The sequence below is a fragment of the Eulemur rufifrons genome, chromosome 13 (genome assembly GCF_041146395.1).
Source record: "Eulemur rufifrons isolate Redbay chromosome 13, OSU_ERuf_1, whole genome shotgun sequence".
NCBI classification, from domain to species: domain Eukaryota; kingdom Metazoa; phylum Chordata; class Mammalia; order Primates; family Lemuridae; genus Eulemur; species Eulemur rufifrons.
In genome coordinates, this window is record NC_090995.1 from 993,857 (window position 1) to 1,012,434 (window position 18,578).

The 18,578-nt window shown below is 40.9% G+C and overlaps 1 protein-coding gene and 1 long non-coding RNA gene across 6 annotated transcripts in view; one reads left to right on the plus strand and one right to left on the minus strand.

Annotated features, from left to right (window-relative positions):
- Window positions 1–6,908: 6,908 nt before the first annotated feature.
- LOC138394012 (uncharacterized) lies at window positions 6,909–8,864 on the minus strand. Its single transcript, XR_011235283.1, has 3 exons — window positions 8,645–8,864; window positions 7,576–7,645; window positions 6,909–7,214 (listed from the first exon to the last, which is right to left on the minus strand). It is a non-coding gene; the product is annotated as an uncharacterized lncRNA (long non-coding RNA).
- A 258-nt stretch (window positions 8,865–9,122) lies between these two features.
- The window catches only part of UBE2D3 (ubiquitin conjugating enzyme E2 D3), a 32,646-nt gene continuing 23,190 nt past the window's right edge, over window positions 9,123–18,578 (plus strand). Inside the window, exons 1-2 of one of the 5 annotated variants that reach the window (XM_069485599.1) lie at window positions 9,123–9,236; window positions 10,538–10,691. In XM_069485599.1, the coding sequence (XP_069341700.1) occupies window positions 10,668–10,691 (24 nt within the window). In that variant the 5' untranslated portion in view covers window positions 9,123–9,236; window positions 10,538–10,667. The other 4 variants (XM_069485597.1, XM_069485600.1, XM_069485596.1 and 1 more) reach the window with 4 other exon arrangements.

The window sequence follows — 18,578 nt, forward strand, 5'->3', positions numbered from 1 at the left end:
AGATAATTCACATAACATAAAATTAACTCTTCAAAAGGTTTTAGTATATTCAGAGCTGTGCTACCATGGCCATTATCTAATTTTAGAACATTTCATCACCTCCCCCCAAAACACTCGATACTCATTAGCAGTCACTCCCCATGTCCCCTACCCCTAATTCCCAGCAACCAGGAATTTACCATCGGTCCCTACAGATTTGCCTCTTCGGATCATTTCATATAAATGGAATCAAACGATACATGGCCTTTTATGGCAGGCTTCTTGACAGAATGTTTTCAAGCTTCAAGATACATGTTGTAACACGTATCAGCACCTTGTTCTTTGTTATCAATACTATTCCATTATATGAATATACCACATTTTATTTGTTCATTCATCAGCTGATGAACATTTAGGTTGTTTCTATTTTTTGGCTATTATGAATAGTGCCACTCTGAACATTTGTGTATATAAGTTTTTGTGAGGAACAATGCTTTTAATCTCAAAGATCTGTGCATAATTCATTACATGCCAAAAATCTTATTAAGGACAAAATGATGCTCTTAGTGTGAAATAACATACAGTTTCTTTTTTTTTTTTTTTTTTTGAGACAGAGTCTCACTCTGTTGCCCAGGCTAGAGTGAGTGCCGTGGCGTCAGTCTAGCTCACAGCAACCTCAAACTCCTGAGCTCAAGGGATCCTCCTGTCTCAGCCTCCCGAGTAGCTGGGACTACAGGCATGCGCCACCATGCCCGGCTAATTTTTTTCTATATATATTTTTAGCTGTCCATATAATTTCTTTCTATTTTTAGTAGAGATGGGGTCTCGCTCTTGCCCAGGCTGGTCTCGAACTCCTGAGCTCAAATGATCCGCCCACCTCGGCCTCCCAGAGTGCTAGGATTACAGGCGTGAGCCACCGCGCCCGGCCTATACAGTTTCTTAAATCGAATTAATTTGACTTAATAAGGATGAGATTCTGAACTGGTAAGTATAGAAACTAACTTGATTTTTTTTTTTTTTTTTTTTTTGAGACAGAGTCTCACTCTGTCACCAGGGCTAGAGTGCCATGGCATCAGCCTAGCTCACAGCAACCTCAAACTGCTGGGCTTAAGCAATCCTTCTGCTCAGCCTCCCCAATAGCTGGGACTACAGGCACGTGCCACCATGCCCAGCTAATTTTTTTTATACATATACTTTTAGCTGTCCAGATCATTTCTTTCTATTTTTAGTAGAGACGGGGTCTCGCTCTTGCTCAGGCTGGTCTCGAACTCCTGACCTTGAGTGATCCTCCCGCCTCGGCCTCCCAGAGTGCTAGGATTACAGGCGTGAGCCACCATGCCCGGCTGAAACTAACTTGATTATTATGCAAACAATATAAAATAACATTTGGTTGACTTGGGCTCCAAATTACTTATTCCAGGCAGAATATGTAAATGTGCATTCTAGATATAAAATCTGGACAACGGCACTTACAATCTAATTAAACTGGTAAAATGGTATGCACAGTACTAGAGCCAGTATCCTTTATAAAATTCCGTGACAAAGTTACAAAGATATATGAAAATATAGACACATTAATAACATAAGTATATGTACTAATCTATGTTAATTATATTTATTCCTAAATACATTTTAATTAAACTCTGTACTTGTTATTGTAATAATGTGGCCCCTCACTGAAGAATTCATGTAATATTAGGACCTTGGCACACCTTCATTATTCAGATTAGTAGTTTAATTAACAATTATCCAGGAATTTTCTAGATTGTTTTTAGTTATCTTTTAACATTTTTGTACCTTTATTAATTTCTGAATGTAAATGTTTCTTTCAATATATAAAACCAGAACCTTTTTTAGTGTATTCCAGACTGCAATATAAAAAACATGATTATTTTCCTTTCTTTTTCCAGATGGAGACATTTCTACCATTATAATTCAAATAAGTTAAACGAATAAAAATGTTTCAACTTTATTTTTAACAGTAAAGTGTGCTCTGTATAACAGCAGATATGTAAAGAGGGTTTAAAAATTTGAGGTAATCCTAGCCTGCTTTATCCTAAGGCATCAAAACACTTCTAGGCTATGTTCCTTTTCATTTTAACCTTAGCAAAGTGTGAACAGAAATATAAGTTCACTGATGCAAACGCAAACAAGTACAGTAATCAAAAAGGCTAATCAACCAATGAATTCACTCTACTACCTAACAAAAATGAATTTGGGATTATATAATCACTTACCTCCATAACAGGAATTACCTAGAACTCTATTAGGTTTTATTTATAAATCACTTGTTATATATAATCTTGGTAGTAGTCAATATAAAAAATATAGTGGCACTATGATAAAATAAAGGTTTAGATACCAGATGGGAAAGTATGTTTGGAGGGCAGGTAAAGGTGTAGGTGGATTTCATTTTTCAAGCAAAAACTCTATTACAACAAAACTATTTTCCAACCCCAACTGGTAGCCCACTTATTTAAAGGAGGTAGTGGATATAATCAATACTACTGCAAAGGAAGAATTTAGAAAATCCCTTGTGGTCATTAAGTGGAATTTTACCTGGAATACTAAGCAGTACATAAACATTTTGAAGTAGCAAATATGTGTTGCACTAAGAAGACAATTAATAGTGGCCAATAGTTGAAGGACTAAAAATCATCAGTTTAGTGGTTAAAAGTGTGTGTTTTGAGGTCAGACTGCCTAGGTTTAAATCCTGGCTCTACTTATTAAGTGTATAACCTTGAGTGTTTTCAGCTGTATAATGGGGATTTGATGAGATAATGAATTAAAGGACCCAACACATAGTAAGTGCTTTAAATATCATTAAAACCCACTAAAGGCCGGGCCTGGTGGCTCACGCCTGTAATCCTAGCACTCTGGGAGGCTGAGGCGGGCGGATCGTTTGAGGTCGGGAGTTCGAGACCAGCCTGAGCAAGAGCGAGACCCTGTCTCTACTAAAAATAGAAAGAAATTATATGGACAGATAAAAATATATATATAGAAAAAATTAGCCGGGCATGGTGGCAAATGCCTGTAGTCCCAGCTACTCGGGAGGCTGAGGCAGGAGGATCACTTGAGCCCAGGAGTTTGAGGTTGCTGTGAGCGAGGCTGACGCCACGGCACTCTAGCCCGGGCAACAGAGTGAGACTCTGTCTCAAAAAAAAAAAAAAAAAAAACACTAAAAATTTTAAATATATGATATTTTAATTTCTTTCATCCTTGATTGTTTTCATTTTGTAATTCTTCCACCATATCTTATTTACAAAGGCATGTCATAAATAAGTGATACCGTAAAACCTAAGCTAGCCAAAATGCCTGGGAAATGAAACATTCTAGATAAATTTTCCACAGAATAGCTTTATAGGTATGCCAAAAAAGAAAAAAAAAAATCAACAAATGGTAGAAAACTATTTCCTAAATCTATTATGGACTTCCATAGCTTCTTAAAGAGAGTATACTCATTGCAATTAAATTTTTCTTGATGAATCACTATCATTATGAATATCAATTATAATTCTATGTTAAAATTTCACAATCCATTCAAGACTTTAAGTTTTTTTTTTTTTTTTTTTTTTGAGACAGAGTCTCACTCTGCTGCCCAGGCTAGAGTGCCGTGGCGTCAGCCTAGCTCACAGCAACCTCAAACAACTGGGCTCAAGCAATCCTCCTGCCTCAGCCTCCTGGGTAGCTGAGACTACAGGCACGCGCCACCATGTTCGCCCGGCTAATTTTTTCTATTTTTTTTTAGTTGTTTGGCTAATTTCTTTCTATTTATAGTAGAGACAGGGTCTTGCTCTTGCTCAGGCTGGTCTCGAACTCCTGAGCTTAAGCAATCCTCCCACCTCAGCCTCCCAGAGTGCTAGGATTATACACGTGAGCCACAGCACCTGGTCAAGACTTCTAAGATTTTTTTGCATGAAGTCCTTGAATAGAAGTCAGAGGGTGTGTAAATTTGGATGGGAAAAAAAAAATGACATCTTACTTTTAATAATCTCTAAGTAAAAATTAGCATTCCTTCAATTATGAATGTGGGCAACAAAGAGTAGAATTAGCTGTACCTACTCCTGTATCACCAACAGAAAGCACAGATGCTTTAGATCACATTACAATTGTTGCGAAGTCTGGAAATGTCATTTATGTTCATCATTTCAAAATTTTGGTCTTTATTAGATCCATCACTAGATCTTATTGTGTTAATAAAGTGCATACATACCTATATCACACTTTTCCTTAATATTTTGATAACTGTATTTCAAATGTCTCATTTTATAATGCAATGAATTTCATTTTATACATATAAAACATTATTCTCGGAAGGGTCCATGGCAGGGTTGGGGAACCTACAGCCTTAAGGCCACATGTGACTGAACTCAAATTTTACAGCACAAATCCTTTTATTTTTATAAATATATTTTTGTTCATCTTTTATATTTTTATATTTTAAATGAATGTATTTAAACTACCAAAGGATAAAGTAAGTTTCATGATTTAGTTCTAATTTCCCCTGCCTGACTGGCGCCACTACTGCTCAAGGCGGAGTGTATGGGGGTCGAGTATGCCAGTCGACTAGCCTATCAGCTTCTGACACTGGTGCACTGTGTTTCTGTTCGAAGTGGAATTTGTGAATAGTTGCACAGCTCGACAGTATTTTTTAATTCTGTCTGCCCATGTCAAAGAAGACCAAGAGAACACTGAAGGAAGAAAACAGACATTTTAATGAGAATTGGGGATTGCAATATTATCTTGTTTCTGCCAAAGATAAGATGATTTTCTTGCTTGGTGATACTGCAATATCAACATTAAAGAAATTCAATGCTCATCAGCATTGTAACACTCATAAGAACCACAAATATTTTAAATTAGAGGGAGAGATGCAAAAGGTTGTATTGCAGAAATCAAAAGATGAAAAGCAAAAGCAAAGACAATTCTTTCAAGCTGCAATAAGACCGAGAAATAACGCCACTGAAGCAACTTATAAAGTAGCATATATACTTGGGGAAAAAAGGGAAGTCATTCAGTGATATCTAAATTGTGAAAGAATGGCCGGGCGTGGTGGCTCACGCCTGTAATCCTAGCACTCTGGGAGGCCGAGGCGGGTGGATCGCTCGAGGTCAGGAGTTCGAGACCAGCCTGAGCAAGAGTGAGACCCCGTCTCTACTAAAAATAGAAAGAAATTATATGGACAACTAAAATACATATATACAAAAAAATTAGCCGGGCATAGTGGCGCATGCCTGTAGTCCCAGCTACTCGGGAGGCTGAGGCAGTAGGATCGCTTAAGCCCAGGAGTTTGAGGTTGCTGTGAGCTAGGCTGACGCCACGGCACTCACTCTAGCCCGGGCAACAGAGTGAGACTCTGTCTCAAAAAAAAAAAAAAAAAAAAAAAAAAAAATAAATTGTGAAAGAATGCATTGTCAAAGTTGTAGGATGCTTAGACCCTGATAACATTTCAAAGTACAAAACAACTGCCTCTTTCAAGGAGAAGATCGGCAGCGTGAATTAGCCTTCAACTTAACAGAACTTCCTGCAATATTTCAAAAGGAAAATATGTATCATTCAGTCACTTTGGATGAATCAACTTATAATACTGACTCAGCACAGGTTTTATACTTCATTCAGGTCATAACAGAAGATTTTCTTTGCTACGGTTACTCGCTTTGGACACTCTTGTGAACAGAACACAGGGAATAGGTATCTGCAACAACTTTCAAGATAAGTGTCGTGAAGTTGGACTGAGTTTGGTAAATTTAATCAATGTACAGACATGCACCTTTCATGACAGGAAAACATGAAGGGTTTATTGTATAGATAAAAAAAGTTATTTAACAGATCCAGATGCTCTCAATTCCTTTCACTGTCTCTTGCATCAGCAAAATCTCTGTGCTAAAGCTACTATTTTAAATGACACTTGGCAATAAGTTATAAGTATTGTTAACTATGTTTGTGCAAATGCAATACGGCATTGTTAGTTTCATAACCTGAAAGTGGAATATGCAGTGTGGATTTGCCATATCATTCTAAAGTTCATTGGCTATCACAGGGACAGGTGTCAGCCAAAATTTTATCTCTGTGAGAACAGATAAATTTTATGAAGAACAGAATCAGCATTGTGAATTATTAAAAGATTTCTATAAGAATGCAGCATTTCTGTGTGATATCATGTCAAATCAAAATACATTAACATTTCTTTGCAAGGTAAAACTAAGTCTATATGTGATATGTGGCAAAAAAATCCAAGCATTTGGAAAAAAGCTATCTTTTTTCAAAGCACTTCTTCAAAAGGAAATTTCAGATGAACATTTTCCCCAGTCAGCAAAGGTCACTGATGAGCAGGATGATATATGTGAATCATCTGAAGAACAGGCAGCTGTTAAAGACCTGTTAATTGGAGAACACAATGAAAGGTTCACTGACTGTGAGAATCATGACATCACACTCAAATTAGCATTTCAGCCTCACCTAGTTAATATCACCAAGGCACGAAAAGAACTACAGATGGAATTGATTGAGCTCTCAGTAGATGACATTTCAAAGTCATTGTTTGATGCTAACAAAGATCCAACTGAAATATGGAAAAATGCAGAATACCCACACCTTCAGCAACATGTCCGAAAAACGCTTTCTTGTTTTTCAGCCACTTATTGCTGCGAATCTACAGTCTCCTACCTAACCCAAATCAAGACACTCTTAAGGTGACCAATGACTGATACTCATCTAGAAGACCAACCGAAACTGCAGACCTCCCTGCTGCAACCAAATAGTCCAATGTTTTCCAACAAAAAGCAGACACAACAATGTCATTAAAAGGTTAGTTAACTTTAAAATTAATAGTTTTTATTTTTTTAAATTATTAAGTACATAGTAGTTAGATTTTTACAAAATAATGTACATTTTAAAATATATCTAATTGAAGTTTCTTTAATTTGGCTTAGATTACAGCTAAATCAATGTGGCCTTCCAACATGAAAAGTTTCCCCACCCCTGGTCCATGGCTTTACTAGACTGCCAAAGTGGTTTGTGGCACAAAAAGTTAAGAACTCGGACCTCAAATTTGTCCCAGCCTGCTGTACTCTGTTAATCCATAGCACTAATGTTCCAATATGCTTTTATACTGAAGCTTGTTTAAATTAATAGAAATTGGCTTCTCTGAGGCTTTTCTTCATGGGCTTCCCTGGATAATGTGAGTTCCCTTTGAGTAGGTAGGAATGTTTCCCACCATCCTTGTACCTTGGCTTCTGAAGGAACAAAACAAATAAATAAAAGGAGAAGTCAGTCCAATAAAATTAGATTCATGTGACAATTAAAGTAGAACTATAAAACATCCCACTCTCTTGCTTTCTAAATTAAGAGAGAACGGGAAACTCCATTCAATAAATACTCCAAAGTTAACTGCATAGGTTCAAATTCTACCTCTACCACTTACTAGCTGTGTCACTTTGGATAGTAACATTCTGTGCCTCAGTTTCTTCATTTGTAAAAGTAATTTAATAAGCACAGTACCTGGTACATGGTAAGTTCCATAAATATTACCTATACTTGTTATTACATTTGTCTCACACACTGGCCAGTTAATGTCTGGTTACTTTAATAACTTACATTCATACAGCATTGTTGAGTCTACAATGTCCTTTCACATACATTGTGACATCTGAACCGCACAATAACCCTGTGACAAAGGACAGTTATCATTACACCCCATTTAGTGGTGAAGAAACAGACTCAGAACTAACCAGACCAGTATGACACAAATGAGAAGCAACAAGCAAGAACAGAACTTGGGTTTCACCCTTCAACCCGATGCCTAATCCTGAGCTTCTAACATAATAGACTTGGGAAGCTAGAACAGAGAACAAAGGGAAGATTATTCAGCGGAAAGGAAGGGGGCAAGGTGTTCATTAAGCCATGAGGTGAGCACTTCGGTACTTTGCTGCTCACAGGGTGGCTCAGACTAGAAAAATCTGTTATCACCTGAGACCTTGTTAGAACTGTAGCAGCCCAGGCTCCGCCCAGCCTGCTAATCAAAACCGCGTTTTCAACAAAACCCCAGGTGGCTCCTATGGGCTAGTTTGGGAGGCACAGTTTCCCTAACTGCTCTTGTCACACTACACGGTCACTAGAACAGTATATATCAGACCATGTATCACTAATCTGTGAAGTTTGTAACAGGTAATACTTTCTGGAACAGTCTTTTTAAAAAGTTTACTCTTCCATGTAATTCTTACAGATCCCTATGTCGGTAGGTAGGATTATTAAGGAATATTAGACAACCCTAAGCTGGTCAGTGCTTACTCGCCTCTAAATTCCTTTTAAAAATTAAAGTCTTAACATCTTTTGCCGGAAGGATACACTAGAGAGCAAAATCGCCCTCTCCATACTTTACAGCCGGCAGATTAAAACAGGCCAGTCCTGTCCATGTAAATCCTGCCCCCGTCCCCCGACAGTCCAGGAACTACTGCGTTGAGTTTTTCTGACCCTAAACTCTACTTGATTGCTCGAGTTTCGCCGCTTTCTGGCTCAGGAACTGAAACATCGCAACGGGAGAATAAAGATAGTAAGAAATCAAGCCTGTTCGCACACCTCAATCTTGGAAGATGGTGGCGATTCATCACAGAGCCAAGGAAACAGCCTGCCCCTGCCCCTCTCCCCTCTGCCCTAATCGACCCACAATTAGGCTCGACTCAGAGGCTGCTCTAACTCTGGGAGCCGTCCGCGGGCCTGCTCCCCTCAGGTAGCGACGCTCTCGGGTCGGAACCGCACTCGATTGCGGCACGTGGGAGCGCTTGTCAGCCGTCGGCCGGGGTCTATTTAAAACTACTGTTCCCATTTAGAGGCGCCCCCTCCCGCCGGCTGCCCAGCCTCGAGGGCAGGCGAATAGACGCAGCTCACCTGCCCCGCCGGAAACCCACACGCCCGGCTCCGCCTGGACCGACGCTATCCAGTAATTGCCCCAGGCCCCGCCCACCGCACGTTCCCGATTGGGCGCGCGAGGAGGACGCGGCGGCGCGCGCGCTCTCCCCAGTCCGGGGAATTCCATTTCCTCTCCCGCCCACCAGCATAAGCATCCAGGGGCGGCGCTTTCCCGGCGGAGATCCGCCCCAGTCCGAGCCGGTGCCTCACTGCATCTCGCGAGAATCTGCGGCTTTGGGGGGCGGGCCCCGTCGGGAAGAGAGCACAAAACTGCCCTTAAGTCATTGCAGAGCCGCAGCTCCGGTTAGCCAGCCACGAGGTTCTCGCGAGATTCGCCGCCTCAATACCAAGTGAGGAAACGGGGGGGGGGGACGCTGTTGGGAGGGGCATGGGGCTCGACCACGCAGCTGCCGCTTCTATTACCTTCCTCCCATGGTCTCCTTCCGGTTCTCGATGCTTCTCTGAGTCTAAGGGTTTCCGCCACTCGTCTACCCTTCCCCCAGCCCTTGACCCGCCTCTGTCCCCCGCCCTCCCAGGCCAGTCTCCGGTCTGTTTAGTAACAAGGTGCTGTTCCGAAAGGAAGGAAAAGTCGGTGGCACAAAGTCACTCGGCCCTGGACGTGGGAAGTAAACCATCTTCCTTCACACCGAGCTGCGCTCTGTGCTCGCGACGGCGGCGTTGGCGGACTGATACGCGGCGGTGAAGAGGCAGGAGGAGGGGGAGGGGCGGAGCGTGGCAGCTGGCAGTAGTTCCGTCAGAGCGGACATCTTGTGGCTGTGTCGTGCGCGTGAGCCCCGTAGGGCCGGGGAGGCACCAGCTGCCGCGCGGGGAGGCCGAGGCCGCAGCTTGAGGGAGGCCCCGGCCCCTCTGTACGCGTGGGTGTGGACAACTAGGGGCAGGGAAGGGAGGCTGGCCCAGTGGCCGGCCGGGTAAGAGGGGAAATGCGGGCCCCGGGTGGCTTGAGTGGCCAGCCTGTTGGGTGGGGTGGGGTGGGGTTGGGTGGGAAAGCTGGAGAAGCCGGGGCCTCGCCTGAGGGGGAGGGGGAATGGGCGCGTCCTCGCGCCCAAGCCGGAGCCTCAGGGGCAGCACGGGCGCGTGGTGGAGGTGGCCGGGCGGGAGCGCGCTGGGAGGCGGAGTGTACGGTGGCGTCAGGGGCGACACAGAATAGCTCTAGCTGCGGGGACCGCGACACACTTAAAGCCTGTCTTCCTTTATTTCCTTTCCTTCCCTGGGCGCACCTTTGAGCAGAAATCGAAAGAAGCCCGGCGTCGGTCCGGCGTCTGCTGCTTCCCCCTCCCCCCTTGCCTTTCTTTGCCCTGGTGACGCCGGCGTAGCGCCGACTAGGCCCCGGCTCCTCCTGCTGGGCTCCGGACCCTGCCCCGCACCCACCCTCGTCTCTTACGCCTCTTCCTCTCCCACCCGGGTCTCTTCCTTTCGCGAGGCCGGGAAGTTAAACTTGTACCCACCCGTCCGCTCTTCCTGTCACCCTCGCCCCGACTTTTTGGGCCGAAGCACGGCACAGAGGCTGTTGGTGGCTTTGCCTGGCCACGCCACCCCACCCACCCCGGATCGCGACGGTTTTAAGGGACGTGGTTCATCGGGGTCTGTCCGGGGCCTGTGCGAGTGCTGATCTGCTCCGTTTTTGCAAAAGGCGCCTGTGTCTGGCAGAGCCGGTGTGAGACGAGACGATCCTCCTCCGTCGCCCGGATCATCAAGAGTTTTGGCCGGACGTTTGAGCACACACCGAGATACAGTGAGGAGCCAGACGAAAAGCACAGACTATGGCGCTGAAACGGATTAATAAGGTAACTTGCTGGGGACTGAAAGGAATGGGATCGTGGGAGGAAAGGAAGTGCTCGGGCCCGGCGGAAGGCGTGGGCGCGGGAGGGAAGTATACTGCTCAAAATACCTCTGGGGTCAGTTCTTCCGCCGGGCGATGGAGAACGCTTGTGTGCTTTATCACGAAGTGAAGTCGCAAGTTAGGGAAGCAGGGCACTTGTGGCAAATTGAGGTGTCATCCTGAGTGTGTCTCAGTGTCATTGGTGTATGTCAGGGACGATGGGCGACAGTGTCTTCAGGCGCTTCGTTTTTCTGCTGTTAGGGGTTAGCCCCGTTTTGGGGGTCAGAATCGCGGAGAGGCGCTCCAGCAGATGTCGTGGCGCTTTCTGTCCTCGGTGCTTGAAAACTTATTTTAATTACAAGATTAAGGCTCCAGGCCTCCTGGGGGGAAGAAAGGAAACTCTCAGGAGAGAAGGTCAAAGAAATCTGACGGGTTCCGAACTTTACTGAGGGTCGGGGTAGAAAGATCTCGGCCGATGAAAGGTCGTGAATGAGTCTAGTGAGAAACTTCATCGACACTGGGCAGGTTACACAAGAATTAGGGGTTTGGGAGGAGGTGGAATGACACAATGTTACCACTTCCTCTGTTTTTGTAGTCGCAGCTTTTCACCCGAAGCTATTTATCAGGCACACCGGGAACTGATGTAAAAGCCTTCTGGAAGCTCCCTTTTTTTTTCTTGGCTGGGGGAGGCGGGAGAAAGGGTGGTATGGCAGTAAGGGAAAAAGCTAGGTGTACCTATTTTTGCCTCATCCTATTTAAGAACACCTTCGAGGAAGATTGTTTCTCTACTTAAATGTGGTTTGATAGTAAATTATCGATTTAAGTTGAAAACAAGGATTTTTTTGAGCTCTGGGAGTGAGCGGAACCTCCACCTCCGGTGGTTTAGTCTCATTTTCTTGCTCTAACTTCTGTCCCGCATTTTAAGATGGCGGCTGCTGTAACTGGTTCAGGCTCTTTCCGGCATCTCCTTTCGTAATAATGTGAAATAATATTCTTTGTTAAATGTTAGTTTCTTACATCAGGTTGTGCACTGCTCTAAGACCTTCTGCTCAAGACTTAACCTAAATTGAAACTCTCAGACCGTATTTCCTCTTTTTTTTTTTTTTTGTAACTTGTGTATGTGTGGTGTGTTTGGTTCTTGCACAATCCAGAAGGGTGGAGTATTTACAGCTAACTTGAAAAAAATGTCATGGAATAAATTCAGCCTTACTAGAAAAATGGAGGGGGTGTTGTAGGTTAGAAACTTTGGTTTTGATGGGTTACTTTTTAAAGAGTTCTGTGGAAGGAATAGCAAGAGCTTGCCTCTACTAAAATAGTACTGAATGCTGCCTAATTTGCACTTATTTAATAAGTATGACACTGGAGTTTATTTGGCAAAACTGGTGTTCTATGAAAGATGAAGGTTTAAATATTCACTGTTAATATGTTGATGATGAAATCTCAAATTTTGTTCTAGGCCATAATTGTATTGTCATTGTGGGTTATTTGAAATACAAATTTAAATCTTTGTACTTGTGAGATGAAGGAAAAGAAGAAAAACTTTTTTAAGAGTTAAAATGAAGTTATTTTTAAATAACTCCTTTCTGTGACCACCTTAAAGGCCAGCAACACATTGGAGAAGCAAAGTTGTATTTTGCAACATACTTAATAGAAAGAGCCTGACATTCAGTACAAATTAAAACCTTTTATCTGTGGCAATTGGTTCAGGCCACGAAGATGTGGAATAATTCCGAATCCTCAGCTTTTTGTGCATGTGGAACAGAACACTTTAAAGGAAGGTCTCATTGATTTTTTTTCTTTTACAGGTGATACCCAGCTGCTGTGACACCACTTTAATGATATAAAAGCTTTAGCGAGGCAATATAACATAGTTAGGAGTGTGAAAATTGGAGCAAAAATACTACAGTTAGAATTCTAGCTCTGGGCAAGTTTATGTATATGCCTCTTTAAGATGGATATTTGTTACATACAACAGTAAATGGTTGTGTGCCTAACATGTACTAGGCACTGTTCTAGACATCGAGATGGCAACAGTGAGCAAAATAAGTTTTAAGTTCCTGTTTGGTTTTTTTTTTTTTTTTTGCTGATGACGATGATGGTTAAATGGATTAATTTGTGGCTTTGAACAGGCCCTCGGTACATGACACTTGAAGTTGTTACTGCTGTTTTAATGTCACAATTTATAATCCTCAACTTTTTTTACTAGAGAACTTTGACTTCTAGTCTGATGTGCCTAGTTAATACCAGCTTTTCTTCTGTTGTAACTATTTTGAAGATTTATATAATACAGAGACTTGGCTGGGTGTGGTGGCTCACGCCTGTAATCCTAGCACTCTGGGAGGCCGAGGCGGGAGGATCGCTTGAGCTCAGGACTGTCCTGAGCAAGAGTGAGACCCCGTTTCTACCAAAAAGGAAAAAAAAAAAAAAAAAAGCCGGGTATGGTGGCGCATGCCTGTAGTCCCAGCTACTCTGGAGGCTGAGGCAGAAGGATTGCTTAGAGCTCAGGAGTTGGAGGTTGCAGTGATCTATGAGGACGCCGCTGCCCTCTACCCAGGCGACACTGTCTCAACAACAACCAAAAGGCAACTGTAATACAGAGACTTGACATAAAAACAATTTCCAAATTGGAGAAACCAGTGGTTCTGTGAGACATTATTGATTCGCCTTACAGAAAATCTTGACATGTGCACGAGGTTTGGTTTTCAGCTGTTAATGTTAGAATCACAGGAGAAAGCTTTTAAAAATAACATCCCCGATCCAAGCAGAATTCTAGTGAGGGGACAGCTCTGAGGGGGAATCCTCTTTGTTTTAGGCACCTCAGTTCTAGAAATATGGGGTGAAATAGCCATTGATGTCAATATTACATTGTCATATACCTTTTTATTTTGAATTTATTGTCTAAAGCCACCAAATTTCAAATATTTAGATATATCTGTATTCTTCACTAATGTTACTGAAATGCTTTTTGGAATACATTTTACCTTTAGTAGTTATTTGATCAGGATTTTGAATTTAAACTTTTCTCTTCAGCTTATGTTCTTACTGTAAGTTTGGCTATTAGGCCTGTCAACCTTACTGGTGGTGGTGGTTTTTTTCTTCTGTATGCTTTATTTGGACAAGGTGTAGTATGGTCTTAAGTAAGGCTATTAAACAAGAGTCAGAGTGGTACTTGATTGGTGGTGTTCAGTAAGACAAATTTTAGCATTCTTATTAAGCTAAGCGACTACAGTGCGTATGTTTTGGGGATGTTTGAGGAGAACTTTACATAAAATCTAATGTGAACCAGGCCTAAAAGATTAACTCATGTTGTCATTGTAATGTGCCGAATTGTTTGAAATACTTGTGTTAATTCATTGAATCTTACACCTAGAAAAGTAGGTACAATTATATCTCCGTTTTGAAATTTGAAAACTAAGGCGTAGACCCAGGTTCATGTTGTGGCAGTTGGGTTTAGAACCTAGGCCTCCTGGCTCCAGAGTGTGTTCTCTTAACCACTATACTTTCATAGTCTTAGGTTTTTATCATTTAAAAAAATTTTCTTTTGCCTGCTAGTACTTCTAGCTAAGCCTTAACGTAGTCTCCACTGTGCACCCCGCACTGTTTCTAAGCCCTTTAGTAGTAACTCATGTAGTCCTCAGGATAGCCGTGCGAGATAGATGTGAGAACTCTGTGGATGAGATAACAGGCACAGAGGAATTACTTGTCTTACCGCACAGCTAGTGAGTGACTGAGATTCACATAAGGAGTGAGGTTTCAAGGGCCCTCGTTCTTTTTTAAACCATTTCAATTCCTATTTTATTAATGAGTGTGGTTTTAGTTTTTTACTACCTGAAATAAGCTCTCTCCTCCCACTTAACATTTAAATAATTTGAATTTGGCTTTACTTTGAGGTTATAGCTAATTTATAAATTCAGATTTTAACTAATGTTTTGAAAGTAAAAATGAGTTTAATTCTTTTTGGGTAGTTTGTTTAGGGACTCAAAACTACCATGTGCCAGGGGTATCTTGAACAAAATACACTTCTTGACCCCCAACTAGTTGATAGGCTGGATAGACTCTTGCCTGTGGTGGTATTGGGGAGTGTCCTCAAGGCTAGCTAACTTTACTGTGTAGAACAGTTGTGACTAAAGGATGATGACCACTATTTTAATTTGAAAAAGGGAGATTGTGACACTATATGTCACTAGATTGCTCTGTCAAGCCTTAATATATTAACTCCTGGATTCTGGTGCTCCTTGTTAATCCAAGATACAATCAATTCTGGAGGATTTTCCAAAGCATTTTGTTACAGTTTTTCTGTTAAAGAATAAACTGGATTCCTAACACTGAGGTAAATGTTTCAGATTAAATTCTCAAATCCTAGATTGGCTTTTACATTTTTTATAGCAATTTCTTCTATACGTTAGTGTATATGTTAAGAACTTACTGTAATACTATATTGTATAAATGGATTTTGGCATATATTTGACATTTTGGGTTAAATTTATATATCACGATGTTCAGAATTTTTAAAGACTATCGCTACATTCATGGGGTCTTAGACTTAATCATTTTCTCTGGAAACAGACCTAGAAATATTGAACATTGAAATACTAAGTATTTCTGCTTCAGTGTTCTCTAGGTGATTATGAAGTCCCTGTTTAAGACCCACACAAATACCGGAGAGTAATCATATAATCAATACTTAAAACTAAGTTCATAATCTGTTAGGCATAATAGTCTAGTCCCAGGGAATAAAAAAATGAGGAAAAATGTTATTGTCCATGAAAGTCGTTGCTTTGAGTGGAGAAAACAAGTATATAAATACATGAACCGGTTTACATCACTTTGTACAACTTAACCTTTCAAAAATATTAGATCCAGTAGAAGAGATGTTTAAAAGAAATTAAGGGAATCTTGGTATTCACATATAATCAGGTTTGCTTATTAAATATCTTCACTACATTTTATTGTTACAATGTGGCTTTTATTACAGCAACTTAATTCCCCTTGCCAAAACCAGTATGTTGAAATTAGCAAAATTTGTTTTCATTCTTTAATTGGAAAGTTTGTAGTCTTGATTTGGTCGCACTACCATAGCAATGATCTTACTTAAAAATTGAATATTGTGATTAAGTAGGGTGCATTTACTAAGTATCTTAATAGCCAAATTATCTTATTAGGTAAGATTTATCCTCAGAACTATACCCTCAACCTTGTTATGTGGGGAGGGGAAGAGTTCACTGAAGTGTTTTTATACTTGTTCAAATATCTGATTTTTATCTCCCAGCTTTCAGCGTCATCTTTCGTGTCATTCAGAGAACTCCAGCTAACTTGTCATAGCTGAATTTGTCATATTTAACCTTTGAGTGTATTTCAGTTGAGATACACTATTTCTTGGTTACTTCAGGATAGAATACTTAATGCCCATTAATCCTAATCTTGCTATAATTTCATGGCTGATGTCTAAGTGGATATTTTCCACTGGAATGCTGTTTTTATTTTTTGTATCCATAAAATGCCATATTTCCTGTTCATGGGTCAAAGCTTAGAACCTAAATTTGGTTGTGCTTGCCTATTTCAGGTAATGCTTACAGGAGAATAGGTTTGAATAATCTTAAGTGACTTTACCTTCATTGATGATACAAAGAAAAATTATAGTAGTATTCATTCAAGCCATTCTTAGTAGCTTGTCTAATGAACAAGCATACTTGTCCGGCTTGTAATTGCAACTAAACAGGAAGTTAATACTTTGTCGGTGGTGTAATGAGACACTGCAGCACTTAACCTGTTAATCCTTAAGATAAAAACTTTCATGATTTCTTAGAAATTATAAAAATGAGTTTTAAAGGACTATTCTGTTTAAGTCTGGAGTTCCATGGAATTGTTGAGAAATTAAAATCTTTTTGCCAAGCATCCTTCTCTTGGAATAACTGCTGGTAACCATACATTTCTGAGAAGTTTGTTTCCTTCCTTGACATTTGTATCTACATGAGTTATACAGAAATTAAAATGTTTTGTAGTAAATGTGAACTTTATATGAACAATTATAGTTGTTATTGCCTGCCTGATGGGCAGCTAAGTGTACTACATTGTGACCTCTATCATTGGTCTGAATCTTTTGTTAGATTATAAAGGCTCCTTTAGGGTGACTCGTATCTCAGCTTTGTAAAGGCACTTACTGCCCTTGCTGCACACGTGGTGCTCTTGTTTTATTCAGTCCCTAAGGTAGTGTTTGTGCTGTTCAGTATAGGTTTGAGGCAAACGCTGTCTTTATAATAGTGATTCACAGTCATAGCAATTTTGTCTTTAAATCAGGTCAAACTTAGTTCTGAAAGAAATGGACTTTTCAGTAAAATACAAGAAATTAACTTTTAATAATGGCATAAGCTTTTAAGTTTTCCCCAAAGTGCTGATAGGAAATGTACCCATGCTGCCCTATTCTGTCCTCATCATGACCTTTGTGTGATGATGTGCAAGATGGATGGCGGAGATCGGGACAACAGTGATTATGAAACACAGTGGCGATTGATTATTGTACTTCAAGGTGGGATCCATGAACTTGGCCTTACCACTGTAACCAAGTAATTTAAATTTTGACAAGCCTTTGGGGAATGATTGGACTTGAACAAACTAGAATAAGTTTTTTATGGGGTTATACTTTAATAGCAGGGTCGATAACAAACTTTTTTTATAAGTGCTGCCTTTTTGGTTATGTTGATCTGATATAGAAACAAAAAGTCACTGAAAAAGTTCATAGAATGCTCAAATCTTATTAGAGGTTCATTTAACATGGCTGCTCTATAGCTTCATTATTAAATTGTTTTAGTACTTCCAATTTGTAAGGTCTTTGAATGCATGGATCTTTTCTTACACGTAGCATCCCTTCAGGGCTTCGATGTTTTCAGTACCTTGGCCTCCTGTTCTTTCTGATCTGTGGTTGGTCATTTCGCTGCTGGTACCACCCATCATTGATTGAGGAAGACGTAGAGAGAATAGAGAAACAAAAAAACATAGCAGTATGTTTAGACTTTCAGGATAGGGTCAGCCTTTTTATATTTTACCTTCAACAATCAACTGTTAAAGAGATCCTGTATCCAATAATAATTGAAGTAAAGCTCTTCCTCAAAACATTTGCAGGCTTTCTTTAAAATCCCACAAAAGGAGTATTTTCAGAATAAAAGATGTAGTGGCCAAACCGTTACTATTTAATCCTGTACTTCCGGATGAGAATACTTGCCTAAGCAGTACCTCTTGGTTGCCTTTTAGAGAGGTTTGCTTGGTGAGTAAATTCCCTGAATGCTGTCCCTGACCATGGTACCCTGCCAGGTCTTCAGGAAATAGACAATTCAGGTGTGTAAAATCCATTGCTGTACCCAATTCCTTTGAAATATTTTAACCTGATGAGGTGAACTGTCCATATGAGAACGTTGAGGATCTCATTTACCTAGAGTAGAAAGAAGGCAGAGGGGAGTCTCGTTGACTTCTTTTGCTATAGACTTTTTAGGTTTTTAAAGAGAAGCAGCATTTTTCCCCACATGAGAAGGGCTGGATTAACACTAGCCAGGTGTGCAGAAAGTTTCAGGAGAAACAATTGAGAGGAAGATGATCCTAAGAAAAATTTTCCCAAAAGAGCCACACCATGGGAAAGAAATGCCCAACCTTGTATTCTTTCATAGCCGGTATAGTTTCTTAGCATTGTACTCTAATTGTATGTTGTTGGTTCATCTTGGTGTCTTTTAAAGGTGAGTAGAGCCTTTAGCAACTCTCCACCAACTATTTTTCCTGGTTCAGTGGTTTTAATATGATGTTTTTCCCCCTTGGGAAGGGGTGGTCAGCAGTGTATGAAGATTTTACAGGTGCCATGTGTTAG